This window comes from Scomber scombrus, chromosome 23, assembly GCF_963691925.1.
Source record: "Scomber scombrus chromosome 23, fScoSco1.1, whole genome shotgun sequence".
NCBI lineage: Eukaryota > Metazoa > Chordata > Actinopteri > Scombriformes > Scombridae > Scomber > Scomber scombrus.
The window spans coordinates 778,727-803,588 of record NC_084992.1 but is presented as its reverse complement, the minus strand read 5'-3'; the positions used below and the strand labels follow the sequence as shown (position 1 = coordinate 803,588).

The following is a 24,862-nucleotide window of genomic DNA, read 5'->3' as shown; positions in this document are numbered from 1 at the left end:
ACTAACATGACCAAACTCTTCACAATGAAGGAACATGTCACTCAGTGCAGCGATGTGACTCACTGATGTGTTTTTAATAGTTTTTGGACAAACAATGGAGGAATAAGACATATCAGACTTTGATGCATATACAATACTTGTAAGTAGATCAGTTCATTGTTGGTTTGGATCCAAACATGAAGACAAATATAGAACATCACCAGACATATCCTTTAAAATCAAGTTTATTCTTATCAAAGTTATGACTGTCATGACACTAAACAGTCAGCAGGTGGCACATCAAACATGATGTTGATATGATAAATAAAGTAAAGATGAAGTTTCAATGATCCACAGCGACTGATCACAGAGAAAGAGACACAACACAGAATCCATGCAGCTTCTTATGCACATTATAAACCATCAGCTTTGTCCTACCCCTTTAAATATCTACAATTTATATGTAGATCTAATTTTAAATGCTTTTTCTTCTATTTCTTCCTTTAGTGCTACTTTTATAGACTTTGTTCTATTTGATTGATAGTTTAAAGTATTTCAATATGACTCAATACATTTTGTGTGTGTGCAACGTTGCTTTTCACTGTGCAACCCTGTGTTGTACAACAGCAATAAAACTGAACCTTGGACCTCATTCAGAGCAGATTGTTAATATAATGTGATAACCATCTGTGGAGGCTCTGCCAACATGGTTTAGTTAAATGTGTTCGTGCTGCACATTGCATTGTGGGACATTAGTGTTCACCAACAGCACACTACAGACACAACAACCTGCTCTCAATGAGTGTGTAGTAGATTTGGGATGCAGTGATGATAGAAAGCTCCTAAATGACAGTCGAGACAGCAAACTGTGATTATTATAAAGAGTCACATGTTAAAGCAGCTTAAACAGGAAACATCTCTGCTGAGTGTCAAACAGGATCTGTGTGTTGGACTGTAACACCAGACTGACCATCAGCTCCACTTCTATTTTACTTTTATGGACTGTACATCATCATATGACTTCATCACAGGGGTACTATGATGACTCTAATACTGGTAATATGATACTCAGATGGTGGAGAGGCCAGTAAACTTCCCAGTTACAGGTAAAGACCATAAACCATGTTTAGTTTCTGTATGACATTCAAAAGTCAACAAAAACCGCCTTTGATTATGATTTATCACTAGATATAAAGGTTCAAACTGCACCTTGTCCTGGAAATAATGAATAGCTGTGTTATCTCAGTTTTATTTACAGGTAAGATAAGATATGGATACATGGGTCAACGGCTCAGAGAGTTTCTGAGAAATCATTTTCTGGATTCGCTTCTGCAGAAAAGAAACTTACCACCTGAATCCTGTCACATTATAAAACTACATATAAGAATAAACTTATATATTCAGTTATTATGAAATATGACCTTTTTGTCCATGGAGCACTTTTACCAACAATGTGAAGAAAATTTCTGCAGAACAAATGTGTAAAAACTTCACCTGCAGAATTATCTGAATGTTTTGAGTCATATTAATGTATGTAAATAAAAGAGAAGACAAACTGTTTTAAGAGAATATTATTATTTATTATCTATATAAAATAGATATTTACATCAGTCATAATACATTCAAACAGTTGAGCATTGAAATTCCTTGTGAACAATATGAAGTTTTGCTGTTTCATTTTTTTTTAATTCAATACCTTTTTATCATTACTTATAAAACATCACACTGCACTTTTCATATTTACGTTTTTTATTATTTTATTATTCTTACTATTTTTATTTTCCATGTTTTATTACGTTAATGTTCTTTCTAATGCTACTTTTAATGTGAAGGACTTGGTGGATGTCATTTCTTCTGCTATAAAACACTTTGAGCTGCATTTCTTGTCTCTCTTGTCTTTTTTAAAGTTTTGTTTCTTTTACATTTTGTCTTAATGATTTTTCTCTTTGGGATGAACAAAGCTCCGTCATTGTCACACGGACAGTTCATCAGCACATTGGTGGACAATAGAGCTGTTTTCTGTTTTTTTTAATGTTTTAAACAAGACTCTGAAGAATCTGACCAATCAGCTGAGGGTTTGGTTCAGAGCTCATTGGTAAGAGCTTGACTTCTTATGGATTGCTCTCAGTCTCGCTCATCACATGGGACCAATCTGCCGTGGGAAACCCTACCAGGAGCTGAAAGCTCCAGACAGTAAAACTCCCACAATCCTCTGAGCACACAAACCCTCCACCGCGATAAGGTGGCAATCCGAGGAGGGACCCAGCAGAAAGATGTCAAACCCTTACCTATGGCCCTGAACCGAACCCTTAAATAACTTTAAAAATAGACTTTTGAATGACTGTATTCAGTTTCTATTTCTGGTTTTTATACCTGAATGTCAGCTGTGTTAAGAGTGATGTGTTTCTGACCCGTTTCATTCTCTTGCAGCTGCTGAAGAACATCTGGATCATCAACAGGCAGGTCTGAATTATTCTCTGAACGTGCTTTAAGCTTCTTGTAGATCACAAAACCCACAAAACCAGCGAGACCAACAAGACTAATAAGAGCAGTGAGGACAATCAGTGTAACTGGCAGAAGTACTCCAGAATCTCCAGACTTTGAGCTTCCTTCTGTTGGACCTGCAGAGCAGAAACAAGTGTGAGCTGTCAGGTACAGTCCAGAAGTATTTGGACAGTTCCACAGGGTTTTATTTCCCTCACAGTTCTTTCTATACTGATGACTGAAAATTAGAACAGAATCCATTTCTCACATCAAAAAACTCACCTTCAACATGCAGCTCAAAGACGCTGGCGGGTTTATCGTTAATAGCAGCAGCTCTCCTCCAGCGTCCTCTTTCAATCTGTTTATAGCGACACTCATATGTTCCTTTGTCGTTGCTGGTCACGTTCTTCAGAATCAGAGACAGGTCACCATCCTCCATCCGACCGATCAGCTTCACCCGGTCGACATAAGATGGATCCTGGTCTTGTGTCAGGGGGCGTCTGCCACGCTGGAAGTAGACGTACTTCTGGAGGTCGGGTCTGGTCCACTCGACAGCTGCTATGATCACACTGTTTGGAGCTTCACATGACAGAGTGACAGTCTGTCCAGGCTGTGCTGTTACCTGGTGAAGCTGAGGACCTAAAAAACAATTAACAGAAATATCCAAATGAGTGTGACTCAGTTATTGCTCACCTGTCAGAACACATACACCTGTACACACTTCACATACACATACACATACACACCTGTACACACTTCACATACACATACACATACACACATACACACCTGTACACACTTCACATACACCTGTACACACTTCACATACACATACATTCACAAGAGCATCTTACCAGCGGAGGCAGAGAGCAGTTCACAAATGAACAGGAAGAGCACAGTGTTGAGTGACACAGACATGGCTCTCAACAACTCCCATTCACAAGGTAAACAAGGAGAAAACAGCTAAAAACAAACAAACAACAACAAAATACGTGTGTTAGAGGAATACTACATTTAATTTGGCCAATCAATCCCAGATTTGATTTGACTTACCAATTCCCATTTGAACTGTTGTTTTCTCCTTGAATCCTGTGAAGCTGGTCTGAAAGTAAACCTGAGTGTTTCAATATTAAACCTTTCATAGAGCAGCTGTAAAAGAGGTTAGGATCCTCCCTTTCTTGGCACACTGTTGACTCGCTGACGGCCAGTGAGGGGGTAAAGGTCCTGGTTTGTGGACTCGCTGCCAGCTATGGCAGGGATAAGAGTCCTGGTTTGTTTGTATGACAGGTCATCACAGTCATAATTCTGTTTTTGTTGAGCAACCACTTTTTTGTTTTTCAGTCATTGTAAATGCTTCTACCAAGGACGTTATGATTTTGCTGATTTTAAAATAAGGAGTGAAATTGTGTTATGTAGAATTAACTGCATAAGAAGGCTTAAACATGACTAAGTAAACATGTAGGCTACTTAATACATCCAAAAACAAAATTCAGAAAAATAAGTCAGCTTCATGTTGATTTCATGTTTGTTTTTTTAATTTTTTTAATTTAAACTTGTTTGTTTCTCAGTTGTTCGTGACATCAAGAAGCAGCAGTGTGAACACTAACATTGACATGGTTAAGTAGTTTAAAATTAATAACAAAATATTACATTTGACTGTTTTGTTTGTTCTGGTAGCCAACTGGTAAAGAGACATTCTGCCCATTTGTCCCAGTTTGATACCAGTTTTAATCTGTTTAGTGGATCCTTGTTGCGTCTTCCTTACTTTGTCTTGTTATATCTAAGCAATTGTGTTCTTAGTCGGGTTTATGTTTGAGTTTGGTGAATAGTGCATCGCTTAGTCACTTCAAATATTGCTATTGTAAAGAACTATGACACAGATTTATATCCTTTCCTTTCATTAAGGATGGTCAAACACAGTCAGATAACTTGCCTTGAGGTAACATTTGTTGTAATTTGGCACCATATAAATAAAGATATTACTAATTTATTCAACCAGCTCTTGTCATGGCTGACACTTTGATACTTCTGGGTGTCAGTCAGTTAGAAACCTTCCTAAACCGAAAAGACTATTAGACCGTATCGTAGGCTTCCTGTAAATGATTACATTTCCTTTTATTGTTTCTCTCATAACTCACAACCAAGCTGGCACTGTCTCATTCTTCAGTTTAATAATAGGACTTATTTCTATAGTGGCTCCTAGTTGCTTACACGTGTTGATGATAAAGAGTTTGGCCTGAGGTGAATTACCGCTACAGCGATTTGGAAAAACCTGATCTACTGATTCAATACCCAGAACAGTGTGTTTATCCTCTGAGACAAGTAGTCACACCTGAATCCACAGGGAGGAGTCACTGTGGTCATAATTTGTATTTAAATGTTATGTTGATGTGTGTGTTGTTATGTTGAAGAGGATTGGTGGTTTGCCTCCACAACTGCTAACTGGTTGATCGATTTCCAGCCTGGAGGATGATTGGATGCCCTACCAGGAAGTTGGCTAGAAATACATCCGAGATCAGAGTAGTATTCCTCGTCTTCCTCGTCTTCCAACCGGCCACACATCAGTTCCTGTTGTAATCTTCGGTTTATTAGTTTCCTTTGTGGTAGTTGGGGTAGACTGCCCGTTGAGTTATCATATTCTCTGCTGTTTTATTTGTTAAGGATTTCAGTGATCGTCATTTGGTTTCTTTTGTTTTTTGACAGATTATGATTTAGTAGTTGTTGTTTTGGCCTTGGACCACCCTGAAGTTCAAACCAGCTTGTTATATATTTATCTATGTAAATAAAAGCCCACTTTATGTCACATTGAGCTTGGTTTGTCCTTGTGGCTGCGTGGGCCTGTTTTCATGTTGTGTCTCAGTGTTACGACCCCTCCCTTTCAGCTCGCCATCATGCAGCTGATTACTTCCTGCAGGAGTTGGCAGTCAGGGAAGCTCGTTAGGGCAAGGTGCTGACACCTGGCTAGGCCTCTACCCAAGGTGATAAATGCCAGCCTGGTCTCATTCTCTCTCTCTTTCTCTCCTAGGTTCCACGCCGCTACAGGTTCTGGGTTCATTTTGGCGTTTTCCTTTTACACTCAACAGCAGCACACACGTCTCACTCGTCCACACACTACATTCACCACTGATGCCACTACTCTCCACACCTCATGCTTTTTGTAGATATGATTGTTTAAGTTATAATAAAACATTTTCATTTGGCAATCCTGACTTGTCTCCCCTCCTTGTCACATATGTTGAGCCAGTTTGTGACACTCAGACACTCGTAACAGAGGCAGTTTCACTTTTAAGACACAAGATGTCAGTGAAGAAGAAGAAGAAGAAGCCCTTCACATCTCCTCACTACTTAAACTGGACACATAAACATTGTATTTCAATACAAAAACAGATACTGTATCTATACTGGTATTACTGGTACTTTACCAGTACTACTATTTCAAGACCGCAGTCAGCACTTTTAGGGCTTAAAAAATCATTCTGGTGATTTTCTATATTTTTCTTCTTGTCAACAAATCTCATGTTTGGAACCAAACTGAATCTGCTACAGCATTAAAACTTACCACACAAAGCATAAAGAGGGTTAGGGTTAAGAGGGAAAAGTCTTCCTGAAAAGAAAGTTTTAGGCCTTTTAAAGAGAGTTTGTTACAATCTGCTGAAGTTAAAACTCTCTAAAAATGGTTTTGTAACTCTTTCCAGCCTGGTGAGCATCATCAACTCTTCATCTAACAACACTGGTTCTAACAAACCAGTGTTGTGAAGCTCAGACTCTGATAAATAAGACCTCAATTTCTCTTCTTTCAGTAAAGCACGGCCTCCCAGACTCACACATGACTGTTATCCCATCGATTAAAACACCTGACTCTAATTTCCCCTTCAAATTGATAATCCCAGAGGTTCACATCCTTCTGCTACATACAAATATGTAACATTGGATGATTTTCCTCAATAAATAAATGCATAATTGTAAGGTTTTGTCTTATTGGTCTCTCAATCAGCTAAACAAAGGGTTCAAAAACACAAGACCTATGAAGGAAGGGTAGTGTTATAAATCATGTTTCTGTGGTTAAAAACACCGACGCTCATGTTGCTCTTTATTTCCCTTCAGCTGGACCACATGCATGAGAACCAGCATCAGTGTGACCTGAGCTGTAGATCAGGACGTCCAACTGTCAACACTGTTCAGACAGAAACTTTCATGATGTGGTCAGCATAGGTGACATTTATCAGTTTGTCCTGATAGTGTTTATTATATCACTATAATATATTATAATGTTTATTTACAGCCCAGCATGTTGACCACACGCATCACCTAGTGGTCAACAAGGTGAACTATAAATAAAAAGCCTTTTTTAAGTTATGGATGAGGCTATATTTGTTATCATCTCTACTAAAAATAATACATGACTGCCAGCACACTTATTAAAGGGCCTGAATGTATAGATTGAGACCACATATCTTACTTAAAAACAGGGTTTGAATTACTCTGTGGCTTTCAGGTGAGCCATCTTTTACAGCTGCATGGTTACTGTGAAAAACAACAGAGACACTATTTACTACTTGAACGTGGTGTCGTAACCATGGTTATTTGAGCATACCATCACACAATTATTCAGGAATTGGGATGTAATGAGTGAATAAACACAACAGTGACATATTTTTACTATTTTTATTTATTTCAGGAACCTTAGCCTTCGTGTCGTACTCCCGGGTCAAATTGACCCCGTCTGTTTTGACTGTTCCTTCTTTCCTCCCTTCCTTCCTTCCGTTTGTCCTTCCTTCCTCCCTCCTTCTCTCTTTCTTTCCTTCCTCCCTTCCTTCCTACATCCCCCTTTCTTCCTTCGCCCTCCCTTCCTTCCTTGACTCGAGGACAACAGGAGGGTTAATGTACAGAAAATCTAAATCTAAAACCTCAAAGTTAGCTTTCAGGGGAGGCGAGCTCTCCATAGCTCCCCCGTAATTTGAACCCTGTTGTAAAGCATGGCTGACTCAGTGTTTCAAGAGAGAAATCAAGCTTTATTTTAATGGGATTCAGTTGGAGCAGCTAGCAACCATCAGTGGTGGTTGGTCTGAACTCAGGCAACATTCAGGCAAAATTGGCAGTGCAAGAAAAATCACAAGTCTCTCAATCATTGAAATCCGGCATATCTAAACTATTCCATAAAGGGCTGTGTACCTGCAGGTTTTTGTTCCAACCGGTCAATTCAACCAATCAACTGTCTGAAGACTGAGATCAGTTGATTAAATGAGTCGAGTCTGGTGTGCTCCTGCTTGGTTGGAATGAAGTCCTGCAGACACACAAACCTTTTATGAAGTAGTTTGGACATCCCTGATTTAAATGGTCGACATCCATTACAGACACATATACAGATGTTTTAACAGTTATACAGAGTTTTTTAAATATCATTTATAGATAGTTTTATGTGTGACATGATTTCTACCTTTTCTCTGTTATATTAAGCTGCAGTATTATTTCAGTGTCTCAGTACCAGCAGAAGAGGAAGAGGGCGGGCTTTATGTGGTTGAAATGTAAGTTGTTGTTGAACACAAATCATTGAGCAGGAAAATGATGGAAACCTCTCTGCAGTCTCTGCTCTGTAAGTACAATCTGTGTGTTTGTGTGTTTCTTTACTACTTTTTTTAAAAAACATGTCTGCTGTGTTGTTGAAAGTGTCGAGGTGCTTTCAGAGGAAACTGGGCCGTAAATAACTGAACTGACAGCAGGCTTTTGTTCAAGATTCATTTTCAACATTTAACCCAAAGTATTTGTTTGAGTCAGCAGGATTAAATTAAATCAATAGCTGCAATTTTTCTATCTTGGACAGTCAGAGTGATGTTGTGGTATTCTGAGAATGGTGTAAATGTAGATAGATTAGATAGATTTTACTTTATTAATCCCCGAGGGGAAATTACCCAGTATAAAAGCACAATGAGTATATAGATAAAAGTGCATGTAAAGGCACAATAAATACATAGGTAAAGTGCATGTAAAGTAGTTAGAGTCAGGGTGCATTTATGTAAGTGAGGCATTGTACAGTTGTATTGCAGCGGGTAGGAAGGTAGGAAGGAGAAATGTGCTCTTGTTATTTAAATTACGTATATAAACAAGCACAGTCCCGCCGTGGACTTGAACTAATGACCTCACAGGCAGCTAAAACCCATGGGCACTGTGAACCAATCACCTGACTGCTCACAGTTTCTGGCAGGTACATTTCTGCTAATGTGGTGGCAAAAACATAATTTAGCTGCAATGAGAAAAAGGTCAACAATAACTTAAAGGATGGTGATCCAGATGGTTTCTGTCATGGAAATGTTTGCATTGCTCAAAAAACACAGATGGACATAAAAACCCATTAAACATTGTTGATTGTTGAGGCAGTTGTAAAAACACACAACGGCCCTTTTTTCTCTGAGCTGGTTTGACACATTGAAGCTAAATACAAAAACACAATTATATTGTTTTTTTGGAGAGAAAGCATGTTGTTCAGTCCTTTCTCTAAAGATTAGGAACACAGCTTTATATGAGAGGATTAACCCTTTCTTTAGCTCATCTACATACCTCATGATCCACACACTCTCTAAGGCAGTAGACGTTAGGATAATAACTCCAAACCACCGTCCGACAGAAGTAAGGGTCAAGTCTAGTCCAGAAAATGTCTCCAAATGTTCCTGATACTGTGGACTGAATTAGAAAATGTGCTACACTTATAATTACATTACCTCCATTTCACTTTAACTAAAGGTTAATATGTGATCAGAGCTTTGGTCCGGAATGAGTCTGGGTTTCTATGGTTTCTAAAGTTGAGCTCTTTGTGTCATTTCTCTTCAGTTCTGAGCTCACTGCTGTGCTGCACAACAAACCGAGGTTAGTAAACTTCTTCTATCACAGTCTGAAAGTCACTGATTCTGTCTGAGACACCCTGAGAGGAAAGTTAGAGCTGAGCACAGAGCTGGAAGTCTGACAGAGTTGGAAAGCTTGATTTTTGCTTGTTTGTGGTGATTGTTTATCCAAATGCTTTTTATTGTCTTTTTTGTAACTGTGAAGCACTTTGTAACCCTGTTTGTGAAAAGTGTTCTATACATAAAGCTTGATTTACATTTACGTTTGGTCAAAATGACTTTTTTCTGAGACTTTGTGAGCTGTTTTGACAAAAATGTGAATGATCACCAGTTTGTCATTTCAGCCCTCTCAGCCTTTCTGACTGTGAGTCCCAGCAGCTCTCAGATGTTTAAAGGTCAGTTTGTCTCTCTGAGCTGTGAGGAGGACGACAGCTCTGCTGGATGGAAGCTGAGGAGGAACACAACCAGAGACACCAGGAAGGAGTGTGATGACTGGGGAGAATCAACTGGTTCCTCCTGTAACATCATTGTAACCCTTCCCACAGACAGTGGAGTTTACTGGTGTGAGTCCAGAGAGGGAGCAACCAGTAACAGCATCAACATCACTGTCACTGGTAAGATCAGACTGTGGAGTTAGTATTGATGAAGCTGAGTGTAAATGATGAAATGCTGTAGTTTGTCTCTGTGTTGAGGTGGATCAGTGATCCTGCAGAGTCCTGTCCTCCCTGTGATGGAGGGAGATGATGTCACTCTGCACTGTAAAACAAAGACCTCCGACCTCCCAGCTGATTTCTATAAAGATGGCTCCCTCATCAGGACTGAGCCTGCAGGTCACATGACCATCCACCATGTTTCCAAGTCTGATGAAGGCTTCTACAAGTGTTACATCAGCAGTCATGGAGAGTCTCCATCCAGCTGGATCTCTGTCACAGGTGAGGAAGATAGTCTTTATACATATTATGTGTTTATGTGCAGGTTTGAATTCAGCTTCAAAACCTGAAAAACAAATAAACAACATGAATGAACAATATGGTTCTAACAAACTGCATCAATCTCAGTAATCGTCGTACTTTCATTGAAATGAGTGAATGTGTCCATTTATAAATATATGAGCTTTTAATAATTAGCTTTGCTTCCTTTTAGAGAAACCCCCCACCACATCTCCACCTCCCCTCCCCTCCACATCTCCTCCTTCATCATCCTCCTCTCCTCATCTCTCTGTGCTGTGGTCTGTTCCACCTGTCTGTGGTCTGGTTTCACTGGTTCTACTGGTTCTACTGGTGAGACGATGTGTTCAGAGGAAACATGAAGGTCGGACAGATTTACACTAAATATTTCACTTCCTATTAAAATATTTACAAATTTACATTAAGATTCTTATGTTATCATATTATTGTTTTTCATTGCAGCTGCTGAATTAGAAGTTGGAGAAGACGACATCACGTACAGTGACATCAAAATATTGCGTCACCAACAACAGCCGATCAGACAGAATAGAGGTAATGTGTTAAATAACAATCTGTCTATATCCTGCTGCTATGTTGTCAACCTGTATCTGTGTGTATCTTATGAATGTGTGCTGACCAATCATTTAGAATTAAATATAGTGTAAGCTGCATCAAATTTATATTTTTGGTTATAGTGATTAGTGAATCCTGGGAGCTTTTTTGTTCCATTAACCCTCCTGTTGTCCTCGAGTCAAGGAAGGAAGGAAGGGAGGAAGAAGGAAGTGAAGGGAGGAAGAAGGAAGGAAAGAAGGAAGTGAAGGGAGGAAGAAGGATGGAAAGAAGGAAGTGAAGGGAGGAAGAAGGAAGTAAGGGAGGAAGAAGGAAGGAAGGAAAGGAGGGAAGAAGGAAGAAGGAAGGAAAGGAGGGAATTAAGGGAGGAAGGAGGGAAGGAAGGAAGGAAAGGAAGGAAGGATGGAAGAGGGAAGGAAGGGAGGAAGGAAGAAGGGAGGAAGGAGGGAAAGAAGGGAGGAAAGAAGGGGTCAATTTGACCCGGGAGGACGACACAAAGGTTAAAAACTGATATAACCTCATCAGTAGTTTAATATTTTACAATCACATTTTTATCTTTTTACATTTTCATACATTGATCCATGTACATTACCATCGACCTTTTTAATATTACATTTACATGAACCGTTAATATGTTTTCATGATAAAACATATTTCATTTCCTTTGATCTTCCTTTGGGTCTGTTTGGGTTGATGAGTGAGGTGCTGTCGGTGTGTTTTGTGCTTTCTGGTGAATCAGTTAACAGAAGCAGCTTTGTGGTCGTCCAGCTTCCTGTTTCTGATACAGACAGTTGGTCCTGCAGAGCAAAGTCTGCAAAACAAACTCTAAACAGTTCATACATGTGCATATATACAAACACTCATACACTCAATTCATGCATCTTGGGATTTACACTAATACACATTTTTAAAGTTAACAATCTTATAATTTGTGTGACGTGCTGACAAATCGACATGTTTCTCTTGTGGTGAACAGCTTCTTTTTATAAATTCTCGTAGCTCTGTGGTAAAAAAACAACAAAACAAAACACCCACATAAATCAATGTGTCAGCAGCAGTGGTGTTAAGAAGAAATAACTGTCAAACTGTAAATTGTACTTCAAAAACTTTACTGTTATAATTTATTATATTGTATTATGTTCTTTTATAAAACTCAACAAAAGTAGTATAATTATTAATTGCAGTGGCATAAATAAGTCTGAATAGTATTTGTGTACTGCAGTGGTAGCCGTCGATATTTATTAGTATACTTCCATCAGTAGTACTATCAGTAATGTATTTAGCAGTTAATTAAGGAATATATCACCCAGTACAGCGGATTGGCTCAATGGAGTGGTTTTTCCAGTTTTTGAACAACAGAGATTAAAAATTATACAAAGAGGGAAAAAAAGGATAATTAAAAAGAAAATCTTAGCATGAGTTTGTGGTTAGGATATAAACTAATATAACTAGGCGTCTTATTGGTAGAAATGACTATAAATTAATGTAATATTGACTTTTATTGGTAGAAATGAATATTAACTAATATATCTTAACACTGCATATAAAACCACTTCTTGTTGTTGATTCCAGTGAAGTGAAGTATGCTGCTGCTGAGGTTTCTCACTACGGTGTGATTGATGGGTGACAATGGGTTTGTTTTGTACCTTGTGGTTAAAGTGCAAACGTGTTTTAATAGCAGCGAGCAGCTCTGAGGTCGTCCAGTTTCCTGTTTCACATCAAAACTTTCCACTTACACTTGGTCATTTTCAAAGAAGTTGTGTTAGGAAGATAGAAAATAAACCATCTGCTTTGTAGTGGCTCTTAAATCTGAATATAATGCTACATGAAACTTCTAAATATTCTGATGTATTTTAAATGTATGCTGACAGTACTGGTAAATATGAATGTGTTTTATCTTCCAGAGAATGATCCAGCTGCAGTTTACTCAGCGGTGAAAACAACAGAAGACGTCACTTATGGACAAATAGTCGTCAAATCAAACAGGAAGAGAGGTAAAGCTGCTCTTCTGTCTTTATTTCTGCACCTTGAACAGAGTCAGGCTAACTGTTTCCCTCTGTTTCCAGTCTTTATGCTAAGGTAAGCTAACCATAGTCTGACCACATACTAAATACCTCTAAACCAGTTCTAGTTTCGGGTTAAAAATAGACTCTAGTTACACAACTATTAACAAATACTTTTGAAATGAAATGTTGGCATATTTTTTGTGAATTACCAGATATAATTTTAAGGCTCATTCTTCAAACTGTTATCATTTAAGACAATCAGTTACAACTATAGTGGAAGCAGAAGTTATACATCAACTATTTCTGCTGTATGAACAACATATGAATTTATATTACATGCTTTCTGTCACTTGTATTGTTCATGTTGGACAGTTCACCTCTAACTAATAAGACAAACACCAGCATCTACAGACGACACAGGAAGTAGTGTTTACGTAGCGAGGTGGAAAGCAGCGGTGTGGCGGTCAGAGTTGGTGGGTTGATGTGTGATGAGATCTGGATCTTTATTCATCGAGATTCTCAGAAACGCTTCCAGGAACTGAGCTGAAAATGATTCTCACACTAAAAACCCTTCAGAGTCGGACAGAGAGTCAATTATGAAGCTTCAACACTGTTTTACAGCTCTGTGACCTGCATAGGACAAATTATGACGATATGTTTTAATTTAAAAAAAACAATACTAAAATTCAAAATGCCGAATATAGCAACATTTTATTGTGAAAGTGTAGGTTCTATATGTACAAGCAAGTAACAACATAATAGTATGTATAAACCAAAAACACATTTGTGTATCAGAACTTAGTTTCTTCTTTCCTCTCCCATTAATCATCTCACCACCCCTCACATTTATCTGCTGACCCTTTGGAGGGGCCCCACCCCTGGGTTGGGAACCACTGGGCTAAAGGATCTTTTCATGATTTTATTGTCATCAAACATTGAAACATCTCTGCAGCTGCTAAATATCAGCAGGAGTGATTTCCTGAGTTAATCCTTCTCCTAAAACTAGGACTATAAATGTGTGAATGATTGTCCAGTTAGGAGAGATTTCCTGCTCTGAAAAGCTTCATGAATTCAGGTCCAGAGTTCACATCTCATCACAGACCTGCAGTGAAACTTTGTCTTTACATGAACTGTCACCAAGATCTTCCCTGACCTCAACCCAACTGTAGTTACCATCAGTAGATGTTGGAAAAGACTTGTTTTTTCTACAACTGTGTCTCATATTGTTTGAACTGTGTGTGTTCAGTGTCTCCATTAGAGCCAGAGGTTGTCTACTCTTCACTGAGGTAGACCTCCACACCTTCACACCAGTCCAACCACTGACGTCCAGCTGGCCTGTTACTGGTCTCCAGAGCCCCTCAGACAGTAGTACATTCATTTATATAGTTTATATAGTTCATGTTGTATTCACTAAATTACACTCATGTATCAACAGAAAAACAAACTGATTAATTTAGTGAATAAAACAGTGAAATGTAAAAAACTTCAGTAAGGTTTATGAATATCTTTTCACTTGTTTCATCTTCTCTTAAATAAAGATCTCCATGGATACACTGTTACACTCAGCAAGCACTTTATTAGGAACACCTTTACAATCTAACACCACAGGTAATAATGGTCATAATGGTCATAGTGGGTGGAGGTGTACTGGAGTGTCTTATATTGAAAGGTGTCCCTAATATTTTGCCCCCTTCATGTTACTGGATGGATAAAATATTAGGAACAAATCCTGAACATATATAAGCTTTGAGAAAGTAGATTAATGGCAGAGCTGTTGCATTAGATTGCAGAGTTGATCCTAATAAACTGATCTGTGAGTGTAGATGTGCAGTGAATGTGTGCAGCAGGTACACGTGTAGATTACTTTGAGTCTTCTGCTGCCAAGAAAAATGTAAATGTTATAAAAGTGAAACAAAAACTGACAACAAATCCTCAAAGATGTCGACTGAAGTCAAAACTTCTTAGATCAGACTCAACTTTCTTCAACAACAATGTACTAATAAAGTACAGTAATGATGCCAACCCTTCTACATTCACCAAGTATTTCAATGTATTGAGACTCTTTCAAAGCAGATAAAATAATAAATAACTGGAATCATCTGTTAACCAAATTTTTTCCACTACACAGTTCCAGCACGACTCGACTCGGTACGGTTCCAGGAACCTTTTCCATTACAAAAAAGTTCCTACTCAACGTGGGAGGGGTCATCATAGCACGGCTCCGAAACTGCCGTGACTTCGTTTTATATGCGACACATAACACATAAACAATGGAGGACATGGAGGCGATGGTGTACTTGCTGCTGTATGAGGCTTTCTGTCTCACACAAAGCAAGAGAAGAGAAACCAATCTCTGTAACGCTGTTGTTGGTATTTAAAAATGCCGGGTTTGATTCTTGTGTGGGACGGCTCATGACTCTTCCAGTGACTCTCTGACCAATCAGTGGCCGGCAGTCTGTTGACGTCACATTTAGTATCGGCTCGGCTCGCTTAGAACCTCGGCAGAGCAGATACTAAAAAAGTACCAGGTACCAGGTACTATCCCTGATGGAGATGCAAAAAAAGCCGAGACGAGTCGAGTCGTGCTGGAACTGTATAGTGGAAAAGCACCAAAAGATAACATATAATGGATGTTGGACCACATTTTTGTGCTTATTCAATTCATTATTTTGAGCATTTTCTTCATCATACTGGTTCATTTAAACATTTTTAATTCATCCTCAGGTTTGTTCCATAAATTCACTCCTTTAACAGAAATGCATGTTATTTAAATTGAGTCTGAACACACAGCTTCCTTTAACATTATATAACTAGACAGCATTAAGAGATATTAATTTATACATTAAACTATATTATAACTTTCTCCCTTCAACATATAACTCCATAAGACTTGTAAGAATAACCAGAGCTGTAATAAATGAACTGAACCTCACACCTACTGTTAACAGTAACTACAGTCCAGATTATTGCAGTCAGGCTCCATCCAGCCGTCAATGTGAACACACTGTCTATGTCGCCATCTAGTGGTGGAAGTGTAGTACTGACGCAGATTTACCCAAAGACGCTTCTTACTGGAAGTCTGACCTTTCAATCTCACAAGTGTTACCTTTACTATGATACTAAGATTATTCATATAAACTTGGTAGTTGCAGAGATGTATTTTATTCATTTTGGGTCATTTTAAAACCAGAAGCTGAGGGAGGAAGAGGCTAACATCACTTTTCCGTAAAAACACAAACATTTGGAATAAATCACATTAATAATTCAGCCTTCTCTTTACAGTTTAAACATTTTCAGATATTTCCTTTTTATGAATGAAAACAAGGCTCAACACCTACAGGCAGCCACACTATATTACACAACAGACTGTATTTCCTGGCAGTGAACAGAGTGAGAAGGCGGAACTGCAGAGAGCTGTAGCGCCCCCAGCGGACGGAGGCTGAAACAGATAATGTGACATAATAATACCAGATCAACTCATTATTGTGTAGAGTGATCATTCAGCATTAACACTGTAGACTAAGAAACTCTGTTTGGCACAAAAAATTAACAATGATTTGTACAGAATTGCCTCATCTGAGTAAAATAACCTAAAAATGTAAAGTTAAATACCTGCAAATTGTTCATGAAAAGTGTTACTAATGCGATAAATATAAGGAGATATTACAATATTTTGTATTGCAGTTACAATTATTTATATATATTTGTAATGTTTTGACAAGTAATCATTATTTACTGATATTAGTAAAGTGTACCTGCTCATCAGTCACTCTTTAATATTTGCTGCCACCTGCTGGTCATACTGGGTATTACACTACTGGTTTATAATGACACCGGTTTAGTGACGTGTGAATTATTAATAAACTATTTTGTGTTAATCATTACATGAACTGCTTATAATTGACTTATAAATGATCATTATTATGCATTTTTTCAGATTTTCTGATCATTCAAACATATTTCATGAATCACCAACAATAAACTGTAGAAGATGTAATGTAGGTCATCATCTGGAGGAAAATATCAAAGTATATTTACTGTATTTTACTACAACTTTTAGAGACTTCTACTGTAATTTATGTTAATTTATACTTCTACTCTGTAACATTTTAAAAAGAAAATAATACTTTCACTTTTACTTACTATTCAGCTTCCTGTTACATAATGACTCGCAGACTGTCTTTAAGGTTTCTTCAGTCTGTGGAAATATTATCAGTTTAATCAGATAAATGTAGTGGAGTAGAAAGTAGCATCACATGGAAATACTGCAGTAAATTACCTCAAACTGTACTATATTAAAGTACAAGTACCTCAAACTGTACTACAGTAAAGTACAAGTACCTCAAACTGTACTACAGTAAAGTACAAGTACCTCAAACTGCTACAGTAAAGTACAAGTACCTCTAACTATACTACAGTAAAGTACAAATTCTTGCTGGAAGTCGTGACCTTTCAATCTCACAAGTGTTACCTTTATTATGATACTAAGATTATTCATATAAACTTGGTAGATGCAGAAATGTATTATATTCATTTTGGGCCATTCTCAAGCCAGAGGCCGCAAACTTTTAACATTGAGTTGTTTCCATGTGACTGCCTGCACTGTGTTTGTCTCTGCAGACGATCAGATTACTGATTTTACTGTTCATGTGACTCAGAAAGAGCTGTGAAACTCTTCAGCAGCTGAGCAGGTTTTGGTTCAATGAGTAAAAAAAGCCAGACAGAAGTTTTATTGATTTTAGGTTTAATTATTATTAATTTAAGAAACAACTGAAGGCAGAAATGTGCTTAAAATACTATAAACAACAAGAAGAAAGTGCAGATAGCTGTCTGTGTGTCTGTAAATATCAGATTTCATTTACTTCGGTCATTTTTAAATACATGCAACTCAAATACACATGTAAATAAATAAAGTCAATAATACCAAGTCCTTGTTTTCATCTCCTTTAGAAACAGTGACAAACCAAAAAAAGGCAGTTTCTGGAAAGTTGTCGGCTGAAGCTTTAGATTATAACACCGACCCTTTTTATATAACACATTTATAATAATATAATAATACATTAATAATTTCCACATATGCATGATTATATATCCCCAAAAGTACCAGGGTTCATATAGAAAACAGAATTCATACAATAATACATTTAAATAAGATAACACAGTCTGAGTCTCCTTCAGTGTTTCTGCTGTTTGACTGTTTCTCTTTCTAGTCCACTACATTTATCTGATTAAACTGATAATATTTACACAGTTGAGACAGTCTATGAGTCATTATGTAACAGGAAGCTGAAGAGCAACTTTTGTTTTGGTTTTGTAGACGTTTGATGTCATGTGATTTATGAGAAACAGAAACTGCATACTACATTGCTCATAATACTGCAGTAATAAATGTGTTCCACAGTTTGTATGTAATGTAATTCTGCATAAAGCCTCATTATCATAGCAGCTAAATGAAGGCACAGACTAATAACTGGTGTCAGTAAATAGTGAAACTGATCAAATGACAAACTGTCCTCAGTGAATCACAGCTGAGCAGCAACTGGTTCAAGTTCAGACATTCAGATACTTTAAAATGAAGAGAATCCAAACTGTCTACATTCATAAAGACTGAATTCATAGAAAGGAAACAAGCCTTTAAAAAAATAATCTTTAATGTCTCAAAACATTCACATTATTAAAACCATATAAAAACACATAAAAAGAAGGAAAAAACAGAATATATCTGGAGCCTTTGGTGGGAGACGGGTGGAGGAGGAAGAGCTGGTGTTCACTCCTGTGTTAATGATAAATACTGGACCTAAAGATAGAAAACTGGACCAATGAGCAGGATTTGTGACATCACAACCAGTTTGGAGTTAATAATGGTCCAGTATCAGTTTGAAGCCTGCAGATCATCATGATAGATTCTGGGTTTTAATGAGGCAGAAGGATTATTTAAGGGTTTTAAAGTGATAATAATCATTTTTATGGGAAAACCACATCACACATTATTAGGCTGCATATTATTGTTCTAAATGGATCAAATTCTGATAATAAAACAAGTCGTTTTATACAGATGCTGCTTTTTGTAAAAATGAATCAGATCAACATGTTTTTGTGGGCCAGTGTGGGTCACATGACAAACAGGAAGTGTCAATGACACAGTGTGACTGCTGTGTCTGATTGTCTTCACAGTTCAGTGCTGTTCTCACATTGTGAATAAATGATGTGATGAGAGGAGGAGCTGCAGCCTGATCACTAATTACACTAAAACCACATTCTCCACTTTCTTTAAGTACTGATGAAAGAACTGAGTTCTAAACATTTAGACTCAGTTCTAATTCAGACCATGTAGCTGCTGTAAAAGCTGCAGAAAGATTCAAGAGTTCAGAGATCTGAGAGCTGTGTGTCCTGCTAGATAACAGCTTCTCTACGAAGAACACGTTGGAAAGGACGTCCATTACGTTTTATATAAAATATAAAACCACCAACAACAGCAACAAGAAGAATCCCAACAGGCAGTCCAACTTTCAGTCCAAGATTTCCTCCATCCTTGTCTCCTCCATCCTTGTCTCCTTCCTGCTTCTCTCCTCCAGTCTGGTTGTCTTCAGATGTTTGACCTGTAGAGCAGAAACAGGTTTGAGTTATCAGCTGTCAGTCAGATGATGTTTCACCTCTACAGTCTCACCTGTACAAACTCACCTGAGTCAGTGACTGTCAGGATGATGGTGTTGATGAGCTCAAGTCCTGTGCCCCTCACTGAAACTCGGCACTCGTATGTTCCAGTGTCGTTGATGTTGACGTTCTTCAGAATCACAGAAACGTCTCCGTTCTTCATCTGTGGATCCATCAGCTGCACTCGACCACGAAAAGATTCATGCTGGTAGTTTTCATATATTTGGTCGTCTCTGAAGAAGAAGACATACTTATTTGTCTTCTTCTTCAGGTCAGGTCTGATCCACTTTAATGATGTGATGTCTTCATCTCTGGGACTCTGACAGTGAAGAGTGACATCATCTCCAGACTTCACTGTTTTCTCTGAAAGAACAAAAACAGAAAATGAAGAAAACGAAAGTCAGTGATACTTTCAACTTTAAATTAACCCTTATGCCTCCTTAAGGACATTTTTTTCTCACTAAGAATGTGCTTTCATTCCGAGATGAATATCTGTTAGAACGGTATCACTATTCATTACACTCAATCATTGCTTAACATTGTCCGGCCATATCTGCCTTCTTGTTAATCTAATTTTTAGGAAGTATTGTATTTAATATTCATGTAAACATTGTCACATGTTAGTCTTAAAATCAATGACTCCAATATGTATTATATGTAAAATTGTGTTAAATAAAAGTGTTAAAATAGTGTAAATGTTAATCTACTAAGTGTAATATTATATTAAGCTGCAATAAGTTAAAAGAAACAATTCATAAATATGAGTTAAAAAAAACGGCTTAAAACTGTAAATTCATCAGATGTCTAAGCAGGGTTAAAATGTTACATAATCTCTTTTTTATTTCATTGTTTGTTTTATTTGTTACAGTAAAAAAAACTAGGCTATAATAATCTCTGTCTTTCACTAAGGAGGTCTAGATGTGTAAGAATCGGGGTTCGATTATTTTGGTCTGCGCCCACATACGGGGGTTTTTGCGCGCAATGTTTTCCTCTCTTCAAAGCTCTGGTTGAGGAAACACTGAATCACTTGATGCGTGATTATTTATCCCTGTTTTCCAGGTATGTGGTGAATAACGTGAACTGTGAAACTGTTTCCAATAACGTTATAAGACATTTTGACTGCAAGGAGAACATTTATATGATATTTGAGTAAGTTAAAACTATGTTTACTGGGTATTTAAAAGTAACTAAGAGCGAGCGAGATTGCTGCCATCTTGTATAAATACGCCAAGCGTCTTTAAATGAACCCTTATGCCTCCTTAAGGACAAGAATGTGCTTTCATTCCGAGATGTGAGTGTGTGTGTGTGTGTGTGTGTGTGTGTGTGTGTGTGTGTGTGTGTGTGTGTGTGTGTATGTGTATGTGTATGTGTATGTGTATGTGTATGTGTATGTGTATGTGTATGTGTATGTGTATGTGTATGTGTAAGTGTAAGTGTAAGTGTAAGTGTAAGTGTGTGTGTGTGTGTGTGTGTGTGTGTGTGTATGTGTGTGTGTGTGTGTGTGTGTGTGTGTGGCCGTCAGCTATAAATGAAGTATTATCTGTGTTAGTTCTGTGCTTAAGTTAAACCGTTACTTAGTCTTCCTTAATTAATGCTATCAGTGAAACGGTTGGTCTTATATTCAGCAGTGGCCACGTAGGTTTTGCACTTTTGTTAACTGATAGTTTGTTTACTTAATTATCCCAAGGTAATGGGTTTCCTAATGCTCACTTTATGTTGTTGGTAATTTATTTTATTCATATTTATATTTTCATTATTTATTTTATTGTTATTATTTAATCATAGTATTTCTATAAAACTTCCTACATTTTTAACCCACTTTTATTCTATTTACTTAAAATAAATTCATTATTAATGGCCAGCATGTGTCAGGTGAGTTGAATACTCATTTAACAGTAATACACTAGTTATCGCTATCATTAAAACTGTAACAGAAAGTATCGGTATCGTATTGAATTGAAAACGTTTGGTATCGTCTATCCCTAACTGGCAGCAGCACGGCACAGGAAGTCCTCCTGTTAGCTGCCTCTGCCATCTCTAGCTGTATTTACACACTAAATAATAATATGAGAGCTCGTAAAGTTCTTCTTTAGTCTTTAGTGCCATTTTCATGAATGGAGCTTCTCCACAACCTGCCGGTCGTCTGACCTTATTTGGTATTTAACATTCATGTTATTTTATTTTTTTCTCGGGAACGCGCGTTCATTTAGAACAGGTGGGATTAATCGTGTTTATGCAGCTCATTTACGACTGTTTCCTGGTGATACTGGTAAAGGTCCACCTCATGAAAAAGACAAGTTTAAGATAAGAATATGAACATGTTCTTGCATCTTGACCAATGTCCTGAAGCCTGAAGAACAAAACATGTGGAACTGTGAACATGTGATCATACTCCTGTCCAGATGTGTAACTATCATTTCTCACATCTACAAACTCACCTTCAGCATTCAGGATGACGAAGCTGATGAGTTTAATCTTATCAGCTCCTCCCTCTCCTTTATAGCGACACTCGTATCTTCCTTCATCGTTGCTGTTCACGTTCCTCAGAATCAGAGACAAGTTACCGTTCTTCATCTCATCGTCCTCCAGCTGCACCCGGTTCACATAAGATGGATCCTGGTCTGCTGTGTTCAGATGCCCGTCTATCTTCAAGTAGACGTTTCTATCAAGGTCAGATCTGGTCCACTTAACAATTTCTATGTTGACGTTGTTTGGAGCTTTACATGGCAGAGTGACGTCATCTCCACGTTGTGCTGTTATCGGATGTATCGGTGGGTCTAAAGAACAATAAAAAACATCCAGAGGAGAAAAATCAGCTTAAAAATTCTTCACTTTTTATTTTTTCATTAAAGTCGTAAATGTATATTTTTAAAGACATTAACAAAATATTGTTTAAAATAGAATTAATTGTTTTTTTAATAATTGAACGACAGATCACCATGACGACCGCTGTGTGACATCATGCCTACAACTGTGATATTTCACCAATCAGCATGTGTTTTATTGATATCCAGCTTAAAGACAGTAAGTGTAGATGTGATGATCAGTAAAGTGTTGACAGCCTGAGTTCTGCTGAGCTTTAACAGCTGCAACACAAACCAACAGCACCACAGTTTCTGTTAAAATAGTTTTAGGTAGTTTTTCTTTCTTTGAGTGAAGAGTCTGAGTACAGGATGATGTATTACTGTACACACTGTAAAAACCTCTGAGGTAAAAGGTAACAAACTAATAAATAAACTGTGTTCTTCACTTCAGTGACGATGTCAAACATCATTAAACCAAAAGAAGCTGAAGACAGCAGCAGCCTGATGTTTGTCTGCAGAGAACTATGTGAAGAATATTCAGTCTAACAGGTTATGATCTTTATCTCCTGATGTTAACCTCTGTTAGGACTCATCATGTTAACCTCTGTGATGACTCATCATGTTAACCTCTGTTAGGACTCATCATGTTAACCTCTGTTAGGACTCATCATGTTAACCTCTGTTAGGACTCATACTGACTCTGATACCGATGCGGAAGTCAAACTGCGGTCAAACTCAAACTTCACTCAAACCGCCATTACAGGGCGGTGAGATAGAGTCTGGAAAGCTTCCAGCGAGCAGATAAAAGTTGTTTTCCACCACAGTAAGTTTAATATTGATCAGTAACAGTAAGTGAAGCAGAGTTACAGAGTTTTCAGTAAATATAAATATCACACAGCTTACCTTCAGAGACAGAACAGGACAGGAAACATATGAGGAGAAACACGGATAAAGTAGATTTTAAAGCAGACATCTTTCTCTTCTTCTCTTCTTAGTTTCCTCAACAAACTTATTGATGAATTCCAGACCAGCGACGCTTTAAACAGATAATTACACAGTTGTAAGTTTAGAAATGAATCTTGATTTCTGATTATTGTGTCTTGTTGTTGCTTCAGCCGCTGACTGACTGACTGAATACTTTCGTTTTCCTCCTGACGTCATGACGTTACGTCCGCCCTGCTGTTGGGACTGATATTAACAATGGAAACTTTCCCATATTAATAATACCTATAAAAGCTGTCAGTACAGTTGTATTACAGTGATGTCTGACTGTCTTCATGTCGCAGATACTGAACCTAACTGACAGCTCGTGTTTAATGAGCAGCAGGAAAAACACTGTAAATAAAAAGCATCTATTTACCAGAACTCTGTTATATTTGGGTTTATCTCCATTAATGATGAACTTTGAGTAGCTTAATGTGAGTCGTTCTTATTACATTTGAACTATTTTAATATTTTAGTACCAAAACATGTGAGGAACTCGGACACTCATGCAACCAGCAGGAAACTCCTGATATTAATTTGACTGTTTTCATTCTCTTGCAGCTGCTGAAGAACATCTGACTGTTTAATGATTTATTTCAGCCGTTGTTACTCTGTTAATTATTTCTGGTTCAGTTACTGTTCACTTATCAACACACACATGAACATCTTACCTGCAGAGGCAGACAGCAGTAGAAAGTGCAGGAACAGCACAGTGATGAGTGATGCAGCCATAGAAGCAGAATCTGCTGTTTCCTTTTTTCTCTGCCCAGAAGTCTTCAGGTTAAGTTAGGGTGACCAGACGTCCCCGATTCCCGAAAATGTCCCTGATTTTGACACTGAATGGGGGAAAATGCGCGCAGACTCAAACACCAGTTATTACGGTAGCCATTTAACGCATCGCCAGAGAAGACGTGGTATGACGTACAGACGTTATCTGGAAGCACGACCAGACGCGGCAGCGTCAACAACAACAATCTAGAGGCGTGAAAAAGGAAAGAAAAGAAGACCAGCGGCCGCGATAAATGGTGTGTTGTGTATGAACTTATTTATTTTGTGTGAATTGGCTTTGGCTTTGGCTGTGTGTGTGTGTGTGTGTGTGTGTGTGTGTGTGTGTGTGTGTGTGTGTGTGTGTGTGTGTGTGTGTGTGTGTGTGTGTGTGAAGTGATGCAAGCAATGGTTGACTGTAGTAGTTATATATGTAGACCATCTGATTAGCTGATGCCCTGAGTCACTGTTTTGTATGTCACTGTTGTTAGTAAAGGTGTAACTTGTTATATTAGATTACCATGAGATTACAATATTATCTCTATGTTGCTCTGTTGTAGATTAGGGAGAAGACAAGTATAGGAGAGACTGATAGTAAAGAGTGAAGGAGAGAAGAGGAAAAGAGCAGGAGAACAGTGTGGAAAGGCACAAATAAGGAAGTAAACAACAGAGTGATGAGTGACTTTATAAATGTAGGTTTTGATTTTAATACAGTAGTAAACAATTACTATTGGCTCTGTTCTTGCAGTTTTTCTCATGTTCTCCTCTGCTCTTATTCTACCCAGGCTCTTGAGGCGGAGGTGGATGAATGAGGGGATCATGGTAAAACACCC

The 24,862-nt window shown here is 37.9% G+C and overlaps 3 protein-coding genes across 3 annotated transcripts in view; all 3 read right to left on the bottom strand.

Annotated features, from left to right (window-relative positions):
- LOC134006258 (uncharacterized) overlaps positions 1-24,862 on the bottom strand; it is a 232,030-nt gene that overhangs the window by 176,878 nt on the left and 30,290 nt on the right. The gene's annotated exons all lie outside the window — the stretch shown is intronic.
- LOC134006145 (myelin-oligodendrocyte glycoprotein-like) lies at positions 1,538-3,655 on the bottom strand. Its single transcript, XM_062445235.1, has 4 exons — positions 3,517-3,655; positions 3,318-3,426; positions 2,746-3,102; positions 1,538-2,600 (listed from the first exon to the last, which is right to left on the bottom strand). The coding sequence occupies exons 2-4, from the start codon at positions 3,379-3,381 to the stop codon at positions 2,347-2,349; spliced, it is 675 nt and encodes a 224-aa protein (XP_062301219.1). The 5' UTR covers positions 3,382-3,426; positions 3,517-3,655; the 3' UTR covers positions 1,538-2,346.
- On the bottom strand, positions 18,890-23,408 carry LOC134006152 (uncharacterized). The gene is made up of 3 exons (XM_062445244.1): positions 23,184-23,408; positions 19,504-19,839; positions 18,890-19,421 (listed from the first exon to the last, which is right to left on the bottom strand). Exons 1-3 carry the CDS (start codon positions 23,251-23,253, stop codon positions 19,216-19,218), a joined length of 612 nt encoding a protein of 203 aa, XP_062301228.1. The 5' UTR covers positions 23,254-23,408; the 3' UTR covers positions 18,890-19,215.

Excerpts from the sequence above, each read along its gene's own strand:
- LOC134006152 (XM_062445244.1), bottom strand. The coding sequence starts at position 23,253 with ATGTCTGCTTTAAAATCTACTTTATCCGTGTTTCTCCTCATATGTTTC. Across the intron at positions 19,840-23,183 it reads GTCCTGTTCTGTCTCTGAAG|AGAAAACAGTGAAGTCTGGA; the intron begins GTAAGCTGTGTG and ends TTGTTCTTTCAG. Across the intron at positions 19,422-19,503 it reads CCTGACAGTCACTGACTCAG|GTCAAACATCTGAAGACAAC; the intron begins GTGAGTTTGTAC and ends TCTGCTCTACAG.
- LOC134006145 (XM_062445235.1), bottom strand. The coding sequence starts at position 3,381 with ATGTCTGTGTCACTCAACACTGTGCTCTTCCTGTTCATTTGTGAACTG. Across the intron at positions 3,103-3,317 it reads ACTGCTCTCTGCCTCCGCTG|GTCCTCAGCTTCACCAGGTA; the intron begins GTAAGATGCTCT and ends ATTGTTTTTTAG. Across the intron at positions 2,601-2,745 it reads CTTTGAGCTGCATGTTGAAG|GTCCAACAGAAGGAAGCTCA; the intron begins GTGAGTTTTTTG and ends TCTGCTCTGCAG.